This window comes from Lissotriton helveticus, chromosome 3_1 (assembly GCF_964261635.1).
Source record: "Lissotriton helveticus chromosome 3_1, aLisHel1.1, whole genome shotgun sequence".
NCBI lineage: Eukaryota > Metazoa > Chordata > Amphibia > Caudata > Salamandridae > Lissotriton > Lissotriton helveticus.
Genome location: NC_136061.1, coordinates 2,104,163,513 through 2,104,175,726, shown reverse-complemented (window position 1 = coordinate 2,104,175,726; position 12,214 = coordinate 2,104,163,513). Strand labels below are relative to the sequence as shown.

Sequence of the window (12,214 nt, the reverse complement as noted above, 5' to 3'; positions counted from 1 at the left end):
TGTTTCTTTATTTTAACCTTTACAGTCAATGGTACCAACACTGTGTACCTAAATATCTGTAAAATCAATTAACTGAGTGGGTCCGGAGTCTTGAAAATTTAGGGCTTCACTATGGCTTTCCCATGTATGTACCAGAGAAATTACATGATCATGTCCCCACTACACAACTTTCATCCGATGGCTTGCACACTGGTTGTCAAGCCTGAAACAGTCCTCTCCAAATGCAACATACCAGACGTAGTCAAGGGCAGTTGGCGATTACACATATACCCAGAGTTTACCAGAACTTGTGAATATCAGGACGGAGACACAGTGCATACCTACAGTTAGGCATCATTTTGTAGGACCTAATGCTCTGTGTACTGCTGCCCATCCTCATGGCCTGAACCACACTGGCATTTGTGCAAGTTGTGGCCACCAGGAATGGTATCCCACGATCAGTACAGAGCATCAGATGGGAAGAGCAGTGATGAGACGGATGGTGGGTTTTTTCACAGAACTCTGACTGAGGTTCCCAGCCTAAACTGAAGTTGAGTTTTTTCCTGAGGTGTCAATTCCTGTTTGATTCATATATAAGGAGTTTATGTGTGAGGAAAGCATGGCAACACATTTATTCCTATACTTTTTATAACATTCACCACTCTCCTGCTACCTTTTTCTGTCTATGATTTCTGCACCTCATTGCTGGAATCTTTATTGGATCTTCTACTGGATGTCTCACTTTGTTCTCTCCTCATCCTTGATGTCAGGAGAGAATGATGCCTGGCTATTTAGTTCTGCATTAATCTTCATCTTCAATCAAGAACAGCAAGATTACCATAGAACTTTTTTATCCTTTGTGGCTTTTGCCTCCTCACTGAGACCCTCTAGAGAAGACACTTGATATATTTCCTGTTGAATATGCCATGCACAGTGACACCGTAGGTACTGGGAGCAGTCACCCTTTTGTCAAGTAATCAATAAAGAAACTTAATAGATTTAAGTGTCCTGTCTTTGACATTGGTGCAGAACACCACTTTACATACATGTGTTTATACCTTTAGCACTTGTCAAAAGGAAGCAGTCTCTGTTACCTATTCCACCATTGATGTACATGTTTCACATCATCCTTCTGGAACCACCATTTCCCAACTCAAGATAGCTAGAATGCATTTCCTTGAACAGATCCAACTTAGATAAACTACAGTTATTGAAAATGATTCCAGTAGAGAGATGATAAAGTCAAAAGAAGATTGGTAGTTGGAGCAAGGGGTTGAGAAAGAAGACCTGTAGAACAGCCTGGCTCAACTTGGGCCAAATGTCTTGCTTTGTCCCCCTTTGTCCCATGAGGCTGAATAGTTCAAATATATGAATCCCAGCACTACCCTTTCCCTTCCTAATGCAGATTTTGAAACAGAACACTGCAAGACAGCCCATCACATACTTACAATTGAAGGTGTGATTTTGTTTTTTGCATGAACGTTTTCCATGGAAACATGGAACACCTAACTGATTGTCCGCAGCTCTCTGTGGGGTCTTTGCTTGGCTAATCTATTTAGTTGCCTTGAAGCAGATCATGTTTGTTTAGTTAGGGAAAGCCAATGATATTAACATACAAAGGATGACCAGCCCCCATTTAACTTTATACTTATTTGTAGACATAAAATGTGATTACAGAGTGCCCGATTGATTTAGTATGTGATAAATGAATTCATTGAAGTTAGTGTGCTGATCTTGTTTAAGAAAGTTATTTTGTTATCATATGGCAGGGGGAAGGAGCTACCCAATCACTAAATGAATTGCTTAATCTGCAACCAGAAAACCTGGGGCCATTTCATAATGCCATTTTTAGGTCTCGCAGACCTGCGTTGCAGCGCGCATGCACTGCTCACTCTGCAAGGCTTTTTGTAATCGGGCAGATTTCCGAAGTGGAGTGGAAGCCCTGCCCATTCTTTTCATTGGCTGGCGTCATCCTTTATGGTAAACGCTGGCATCCGATTTAAAATGAGCCTTGTTTGTTCCCGCCCTGTCTCCTTTTGTGACGGTCCATCCGGACTGGATTGTTTGCTTGCGGTGTGACACAGACTCCTTCAAGAAGTCAATAAGCACTATATTTTTTGATCCGGCTTAGGCTCGGAGGAGCTCCCCAGCCCACCATTGCCTTCCGGAATGACCTGGGCTCCAACATCAGAGTCCTCAAGACCCTCAACCTGGACTTCCGCTGGTTCCTGGCCAAAGTGCATGAGCTGGAGCGCCGAAACCACCTCCTCGAAAAGCAGCTGGCCCAAGCGCTAGACGAAGGTCGGCACCGGTGCGCTCTCACCCAGGACCAGTCGGTCCAGACCAGCTTCATTGGACCCATCCAGCCGCTTTTTCATTGCGCTTGTTCGTTAAAAATATGTATAGTTACTTTCAGTGCACGTGTACATTTAACATGTTTAGTTACTGTTTATTTTTAAATGGAATGTGCAGTGCTGCACACTAGCCCCACCTCTCCTACGCCCACAGCTGCGGACGTCACAACCACTCGCGCTCACAGAGAAATGAGCGGGGCAAACGTTTAAAAAGATCCATGAGCCTACTAAAGCTGGCCCGTTTGACGACTTGAATAGGTGACCCTGGACACCATTGATGTATGCTGCTTCTGAGCACAATCATGCACATCTGCTGCACTCGGTAAACAGACCGCCCGAATGACCACCCACCGTTGTCCATGTTAAGTACCCTCTGTGCTGCCTCCCACCTGCGGAAAACCTTAGTGGTCTGACATGCCTAGCACGGATTGCTTTTTATCAGCTGCGCACACGCCGTTCACACGCCAGCCTTCTGTTTTCTCCCAGTATCCCGCCAATCTCCAGTCACCCTAAAAACACAACTTTTCAAACTAAAGGCATCCATCCTACCCATAAATGTTGTTGAAAAAGCACAAGGGGCTATTTAAATAGCACTGTCCTTCCGTGAAGATCCCTAAGTACCTGTAAATATCAAAGTGTTACCATGCTTGTTGAACAAGCATTTGCAATGCAATAGGTCTCGCATTTGCGAAATTTTAAGCTATTGGCATTGTACATGAAAATGCCTTTTATTTATCTGTTTTCAAAACCAACACATAGATAAAAGGTTTATCATTTACAATGCCAGTAGCTCAAAGTCTCGCAAATGCGAGAACTTTTGCATTTCAAATGCTTGTTTGCTATGGTTTGTTCAGTGCATACATTATCTCAAAATATCTCTGAGTTACTGCATGTTTGCAGACAGCAGGGGATGAGGGAAATAACTGGGTGTGAGAAGGAGGGCATGGTTTGAGGAAGCAACACAGAAGGAGCAGGGAGGCAATGTGGAGAAGAACATGGGCAAGTGCAACATGGAGGGTGTGGGTGGAAGGACTTGGTCAGCAGAGAGCAGCACAAGCGCAGGGGGAGAGAAGTCCACGAGGAAGACAGCTAAAAAACAAAAACCCTTTCAAGGAGCACTTAAATTAAAAGAAAAAAGTAGCACTTAAACTGCTTAGAATCATACTTTATGAGTTCCTGGCACCCCCGATCCGATTTCACACACCGGCTACCAATTCTGTGACCAGAGAATACCAACAAAAAGAGGTACAGGGTTTTCAATTCTGACCACCACTAATTTGCATATTAAAGATTTCACTAGAAGCTGGACCACTTCATTTTGTCGTCATCGCAGTAAATCACGGTACAGTGTGTGGGAATCAGTTCAGAGAAAAAAAAACATGTTACTTCTGACCTAGATGGTGTTTCACATTGGTGGCATGGCTTAAGTGTGAAACTTTTCTGCACCGTAACAGATTAACACAACTAACACAGTTCTTCTCCAGCAAACATAGCTCTCCGGGCACCTCTTTACTGCACACTGAGACAGGACACGGGGTCCAGCCCAACCCACTCCAACTTTACAGGCTCTAGAGCAGTGATGGAAACAGCTCTGCACACACTTGGCGGCATCACAAGCTCTACAGTCAGTGGTATACATTGCTGCGTAAATACTCAGATACATCACAGGCTCTACAGGCAGTCTACACAGCACTGTGCACACACTCACAGATATTACAGGCTCTACAGGCAGTGGTACAAACCGCTGTGAATACATCACAGACATCACAGGCTCTACAGTTAGAAGATGTGGGAAGGTGCCCCTTTTTGCATGGTTACCCCCCACTTTTTGCCTGACATCTGATGCAACTTGACTTGATGTGCCCTGGGTCTCTGCCAATCAGGCTCCCAGGACCTGTGATCTTTCACACAACGGTACCTTTGTACCCCCAATTGGAACATCTCTGGCCACAGGTAAGCAACTTTTAAAAGGTATCATGGTTACCAAGGGCACTATGTCCAGGAAAGGCCTCTAAGTGCTGCAACACCTATTTTACCACCCTTAGAGGCCCTGTACCTTAACTCCCTCAAACTGCCATTTCAGGCTGCATGCTTTGGTGCAGAGAAAAGTGAAGAGTTGACATTTCACACATCCCTGTGTGGCATGCCTGCAACCCACTGCCTGGGGCCTAGATAAGTCAACCCTCTAGCAGGGTGCACTAGCCCTCTGGTGAGGGTACAGTGGCATGAGCCCTGTACCCCTTCAGTGTGTACGTCCATTCTTAGACATTGTAAGTGTAGTAAAGCCATAATGGGTATATGGTCTGGGTGTTGGTCATTACGAGCTCCACAACTCCATAATGGTTTTACTAAAACCTGGGAAGCTTTGTCACAAGGTTCTTTGCACATTAAACCCAGACAGATGCCAGAGTGGGATTTAATGTAAAATGCACTCAGATGGCATCTTAGAGATGCCCTCTGAAAAACGACCAGCCCTGGAGTGGTTCCAGAATGGCTGCCTGCCATTTGCCACCACCAGGCAAGTTTCTGGACAACAGGTAGAGGGCCTCAGCTCTCTGGGTCCAGAAACATAGCCCATCCTGGGCAGAGGTGTTATGCCTCCTCCATCGGGATGGGCTGGTTCCACGAAAGGGAAGCTTCTAAGGCTTGCCGCCATTGTAAGCTGTCCCTGCAACTTGCTCCTACCGGTTCTGACCTCCAATTTAAGCAGGAGAATCGGTGGAAAAACCAAGTTAGGGGGAGAGGTGTGCCTACCTCTGTCAACCGCACCCCTCAGGTGGGGAAGGTGAGTTGAAGCACACATCTCAGTCCCCTTCATCTTGAATATGAGGGGACCCAGCCAATTAGGGAGAGGCTCTCGCCCCTCTCCCATTGGTCTCCACGTGCACAACCCTTTAATGCCCCTAAATTTAGTATTTAGGGGCAAACCTGGACCTTACCTGCTCTGACTCAAGGAAGAAAGAAGAAGGACTGAAGAGCCATGCTGACCCAGGGAGAAGAGGACACCAACTGCTTTGGCCCGAGCCTAACCGGCCTCTCCCGACTCCGAACTGACTACGGTGGAACCCCAGCATGTCCAGCAGCCCCCTCCCAGAGGACCGGCCCTGCACTCAACTTAAAGACGCTGTCTCCCGTGAGCCGTGGATTTGCTCAACAAAGACTCCAAGACCAGAAACCAAATCCAGGCGGCTCTGCGGTTCTGCACCACTCTACACCATACGCCCACGGCCCGAGTTCGAGTGACCCAAGACCCCAAGGAGGTCTCCCCAGTGATCCTGACCTGAGATCTGGTGATTGCCCACCACCGTGAAGCTTCAATCCAATGCCTGCAGTCTCAACCTGAAGGGTATCCCCGACTGTGACTTGAGCTGATCAGATGCCAAAAGACACTGCTGCACCAGAAGCCCCACTGCCTTGTGACGCCCAACCAACAGTTTCCAGGCATCCCCCAAGAACCAAACTCACCTCTCCAGTCAATGGTTGCCTTCAGGAAGGCTCCCTGCCCAAGCCTGCAGCATCTTTTCCAAAACGGAGATCTCCATTGAGATCCACAGGGTCCCTTACATCTTCTTGGCACTCTGCATCCCGCCTCCCCTGTGCCGCTGGTGTTGCAGCTCCTGTGCCGATTGTTAGCCCCTGCAGTGCTGATCCTAACCCTAGGTGCTTTCCTCCCACAGACAAGTGGCCTGCTCACAAGCAGCCCCTGACCGAAGGCCCACTCAGTCGCATTGTCTAACATTGGGTCACTGTACTCTGCTCCCAGCCCCCCCAGTGTCGCTGGTGGTGCTAACTGAGTGCCTAACTGGACCTTGGGGAACCTTGTTCCCAACCCCAAAAGCCCTACTCAATAGCCGTTTACTTACCTGTAAACCGGTAACACTTTTTTCCAGGTGGAATAAATGTTCCGAGTTTTGTTCCTAAAAAAATGTCTGTGTTGACCTACTGTTTTGTATGAAAAGAAAGTAACTGTGCTTTTACGTAACTTTAACTTAAGAATTGTTGTACTTACCTATAAGTGACAACTTCCAGTGTGATTTCTCGGCATATCTCCTCAAGTGCTTAAAGTAACTAAAAACTTATTCAAGAGTAATCAAAAGTAATCTTACTGTATTTCGAACTGTTTCAAAAGTAATACAATCATGCAATAGAGTCCAATACAATCCACATTTGTATTTCTTCACACAGCCTTGCATTTGAAAGCATTTCATACTTGTCTGTGCCAAGCCCTGCTTGGTTCTACAAAACAAAATATAAGTATACTTTTTTATGCTTACCTAATTGGTCTGGATTCTGTGTCTGAGTGTGTGATTGAGTGAATACAATAAATGCTTTACGCACCCTTCTGATAAGCCTAACTACTTGCCTACGCTACCACAAAGAGAGAACTGTTAGTTCTTGTCTAATTTAGCCTCTGCTATACTTCTGGGGACTCCCTGGACTCTGTGCACACTATACCATACTTTGGTATAGTATGTACAGAGCCAGCTTCCTGCAGTGGAACAAACATCCATGCATACATTCACAGACATTGCAGGCTCTGCAGGCAGTGGAACAAACATCCATGGACTCACTCATTACAGGCTCTAAAGGCAGTGAAAGATTGGCACACACGCACAGACATCACATGCTCTTCAGGCTGTGGTACACACCGCAGTGCACACACTCACAGACATCACAAGCTCTACAGTCAGTGGTACAAATAGCCATGTCACAGAAGATGTGCAATAAGCCATGCACACACCCACAGTTACAGGCAGCAATGTGCTGTTAGAAACGTGGCTGGTACGTTTCAACAGTGCAAGTGAGGAAACAGAAAAGTGTGACTACAGTGGGCAATGTTACTTTCCTACTGAGTTAGTCTCTGCTGTGTTGGGGGAAGGCTCCTTTCATCCTGACAGCAGAGGTCTATATATATGCGCTAACTCAGCATCTCTTCTATCTCAAAGTCTGTTATTAATTTCTGGTGTTATACTGAATAAGCAGCTACCTACGTCATTATCATATGAATGAAATCTCTTTATTGATGTAATAACTACACTTTAAGAATTGCTTTATTAATCTTCTTACTTTCTCAAATTTGCTTGAAAATGCACCATTTGCCCACTATTTTTATGCTTGCTTGACAACGACCTCTCATCCCGAACGTTTACGCCTCACCACTTTCTAATGTCACCAACCACCACTTGTATCTCACTTGTCCACCCAATCTGTGATCGTGGCCAACACTGGCATCAAAGGCAATTCCCTGGAGCAGCACATCAGCCAAGAAATGCTCTCTGTAGTCACTGCAAAGTGGACTGGCCGTAGTGGACCATCACCCCTAGAGGTACCTGAGCACACACCATTGCTACTAGAAACTCAGGAATGGCACCATCTCCTTGCATATCACAGCAGATTTCTAAGGTTTTTAAACCTTAAATGTCTCCTTTCAGCTTACTCCATACATCTTCAACTTCCTGATCCCTTCCCCTGTCAGCAGCACTATGTCAGCTCTAGAATATTGAACCTTTGAGCAGGAGAACCATTGACAACCTATGATATGTGACAAAGGTTCCAGGTCATACCTCCTGCAGCTGAAGGGCTTGTGTACTCACATGCTTCTTGATGGCTTCTGACACCTGGGTCGAGAGCAGGAGGCAGCACACGGTGGAGGCCAGGATATGGAACAGCGTGTACATGAGCCGTGTTCCAGTGGAAGCTTTAATGCCGGGGCAGTAGGAGCAGCACAAGGCGCAGGGTGCAGGGCCACAGCAGCAGGACACCTGGAAAGCCGTGGATGACAAGGAAATGTACTAAGAATACCAGGAAAGAAACTCAAGTATATGTTTGCATGAAAGGCGACAGTAGATCTTTTTAAGGGTCCAAAAACAGCTGTATTGTGCTTTCCTATTGAAGCCTGCGGGATTAGCATGAAAATGTAATAAGATAGCATAACAAAGTTTGAGCTGTAGCATTTATTCAAGATATACTCTTGTCTGAGCTTTCGGGCTTCACTCTGTGATTAAGCGGATTGTGCTGTCAGCGTAAATGACAAAAAAGTAACCTGCACAAATGCATATCTAATTGCAAAAGGAGATCTGTTAGGTTTTGTTATGATATAATGTTATGTTACCAGAAATCGAACAGCCCAGTTCTACTATTTGTATGATCGCCCAGTTCTACTATTTGTATGATCCTGAAGTGCCGTCGCCAGCCTTATTTTGCTTGACCATCAAGCTAAGCAACAAAACAGTGCAGCCGAAATATAGCCTATTATTAGCACTGTAACTTCATTCGGTTATTACAAACCATTAAAATGCACAAACATAATACAACAATACAATAAAACAAATACAATTCATCTGGATGAGGCATAATAAAAGCCTTACGGAACTAAAACATCATAAAACCAGAGGTGAAAGAAGAGCACAATATTGGGTTATCACATAGGACAGGTGGTGATACAGCAGCATGGAAGGCTAAAGAGCAATTACATGAGCAAAAATACAAAGAGGTGCAACAGTAATACAGCATAAAAGAGATTACATTAAAAAACGTGTCAGTTTATACCATGTACTCTAAAGCATATACAGCGAGTGGGTCTTGTCCTTTCTTAAAAGCCAACAATGCGGTTTATTGATCTACTAAGCCAAGCTTATGGCATGCCGGAGTGATCCATTTAGACTCAATCGAGGGGGTAAAAATAATAAAAGCAAGTTCAGAACTATATGACACTACCACAAGTGTGCAGCAAAAGCAAAGCCTTTTGTGTGACCTGGTAAGATCTCTAGTAGGCCTGCAGTAAAGGAGCAAGGCTTTCCACGTCTGGTATGGCCGATATATATATATATATATATATATATATATATATATATATATATATATATATATATATATATATATCATTCAAGTTCCTGCTCCGTTCTTACACGAGGAAAAGCATTCCTTCAACAACGAAAACCACAGGTACAGACCACTCCACAGCGCTAAATATATATACATATACAGAGAGAGAACCACTGGCGGAGCAAGCTACAGATTGGCCAGGCAAGGGGTAAGGGACCTTTCTACTGCTCGCTTTGGAACTTGGCAAATCCATGGTCAGCCTTCCATGGTCAGCCTACTGTACAGGTGTGTGGGCTGACAAAGTGCACACCATGGCTTGAATTTTTCCGCAAGGTTTAAAGAGACAGAAAGAATTGTTCCCTTTTATACATTTCCCAAACCATTCACTCTACAACATTTTTTGACTTAATGTGAGTTTATGAGAACCATAAGGTTAAATCCAACACATTCCATGAGAACCATAGGGTTACATCCAATACAGTGACGTCAGATGCAAAGTACCATACCAGGCATCTGTTACTGGTTGGCTCTGGAGTGCAGGATGTTAAAGTGGAATCACATATTGTCCTTTGAACATGAGGACAATGGGATCTCTCCATGAAGCAGGAACTGGTTCTAAAATGAGACTGCCCATCGTCTGATCCCAAAAGAATGGAGCGAATGGGAGCTAAGGGCAAACCAAGACTAACTTCAATTAATAGGGTATGACTGATGGTCTTAAATGTGGTGGAAAGGTGAAGGAGGACTAATACCCAGCAAACATCATGGATAGACAAGTTTCAGTACTGCGCAAGAGATAGTGAACAGACTGGCAGCTAGTATGTACCTAATTAGACAAGGGGAGCAACTAGATTTAATCTGTGACTGCATTTTTCTACAGTCCTGCCAAGTATTTGCCAGCTGGATATCAAATAGTAGTTATGTAGGCCCCCAGCATCCTGAGACGGGCTTCCTATTCAAGGAAGTAAAATGTTGGAAGTGAACCTGCGGCTAAAGGAATGTCAACTGTATGAGATACCAGAGGGCTCAGAAGTAAGAGGACACAGCCTCAGCAGTAATAATATCTTCAGAATCCAGGGCACTGACAGGAGTGCATGGGTAAACATCATAATGGGATTTTGTCCATCAGGGTCACCTAGTATCCCTCTTGGTGCTATGGTTCTGCTTTGTAGTGTTCAAGTATCGCCCGCTTTCCTTGATTCTGCTCATACATAGCCTCTGCGCTGCCCACAAGGACTGTGCTCTCTAATACTGGAAGGAATGCACAGATGTTCTGATAGATTATGTGAAATAATCCAGCAGGCGTAAAGCAAGGGGGTAAGCAGTAGTTAGAGAGTTTCCTTACCTGGGTCCAGCACAAGCCCACACCTGGTACTGTGCTTTGCTTGTAGCCCAACTGTCTAGTATGGGACCAAGAACAAAAAATTGTGAAATGTTATGCAAGCTGGACTGAAAACCCATGGAAAAACATCACAGCACTAAAAAGAACCAATGCAAGCTTCACACTGCTGCACAAGAGACAAAATATGTGTGGGAGGAAATAGGTCAGAATAAGGACCAGACTATATTTCTATCGCAGAGGGCTCTGGAATGATTAGGTGATACAGTTTTACAGTGTCTGGCAATATGGGGTCTGGCACGACAGTGGAGTGTAAAATACATCCACAATGTGCTTATTTTATGGCAGTGTAATTTATGTACATTGGCAATGAAGAAACTGCCAAGGCAGACTTTGCTTTTCCTACTGGGGTAGTGTATGTAACAGAGTGGATGGCAGTAATGTATTAGGCCTGAGGTTTTATAGTAAGCAGCCTGCACCTGTCCTAGCACCCCGATCAGAAGCCCTGCCCTGATGAACAGCTTAATGCTCCTCAGCACACGTTTAGTATTATGATTTCAACAATATACATGTGTTTCCACCATACACCAATCATACATTCATAAGAAATTTCAGTTCCTCTTTATTCAGGGTTGTCGTTGTTGTTATTTTATTTCTGGAGACGTCACAGCCGACACGTGTTTCGTCGTTAAGGGAATGTAACCCACAACTTTTTCAAGGCTATTCTCCGAAATATCGTTCTGCCAATGTTTAGGCCTAGTTCTACACTTCTAAGTGTCATTATCCAGGTTGCCTCCCTCCTCCGTAGTGCAAGTTCTCTATTTCCCCCTCTTGGGTGGGTAGGTATATGTTCAAATCCAAAGAATTGAAAAGAATGGTTAGATGTCTGAGCTGGACAGATGGACATGTGTGCTGCCACTGGGTAACGCATGTCGCCTTGTTTCACTGCCCTAATGTGTTCATTAATCCTGTCCCTTATTGGTCTCTAGGTGCTTCCTATATATCTTTTGCCGCATTTGCAGTCTAAGGCGTAGACTACACATTTGCTAAGACAGTTTATAGTGGTGTGGATACGGTGTTTCTTATTGTTTGGTCCCTCGAATTCTTTTTTCTTTTTGTAAGCCCATTTACAGGTTATACACATCCCACAACTATAAAATCCAGGTTCCGTTAGCCATGTGGTCTTGGTTGCTGTCTGAGGGTAACTCGGACTCAGTATGTTCCTTAGTGTTGTGCCTTTCCTAAATGTTAGTGTAGGTCTTTCTGTTATATATTTGTTTAGTGTTGTGTCAGTCCTGAGTAAATGCCAGTGTTTGTTAAGACTTTTCCGTAAAATAGTGGCCCAGTTGTTATAGCCCGTTACTAGTCTGATTTTTTCATCCTTATTCTTGTGTTTTGGTTTTTGAACATTCCCTTGTGGCGCCAAAACCTAGTCAAGTACCACTAGCCGAGCTCAAGATGCCCTGATGAACAGCCCGGTTCACAGTGACCTATCTCCTATCACAATGGACAGAAGTGGCCTGTCGAGCACTGGTGATGACCCCTGAAGGCTGCATGTTGAGCACTACACTATGGTACTCGAGCAACATCAATGGTAGGCTGCAGAAGAAATATAAACATTTGATGCACTCAGCTGGCTCACAGACTGTGAAGGGCATTGTATCCTGGCACAGAATGTAAAGTATTACTCTTAGCATGTATCAGCATTTCCACAGTG

The 12,214-nt window shown here is 44.7% G+C and overlaps 1 protein-coding gene across 1 annotated transcript in view; it reads right to left on the bottom strand.

Annotated features, from left to right (window-relative positions):
* SERINC4 (serine incorporator 4) overlaps positions 1-8,022 on the bottom strand; it is a 273,320-nt gene extending 265,298 nt beyond the window's left edge. The window contains exon 1 of the mRNA XM_078684114.1: positions 7,928-8,022. Within this exon, the coding sequence (XP_078540240.1) occupies positions 7,928-8,011 (84 nt within the window). The 5' untranslated portion in view covers positions 8,012-8,022. The remainder of the gene's footprint in view (positions 1-7,927) is intronic.
* Between the last annotated feature and the right edge of the window lie 4,192 nt (positions 8,023-12,214).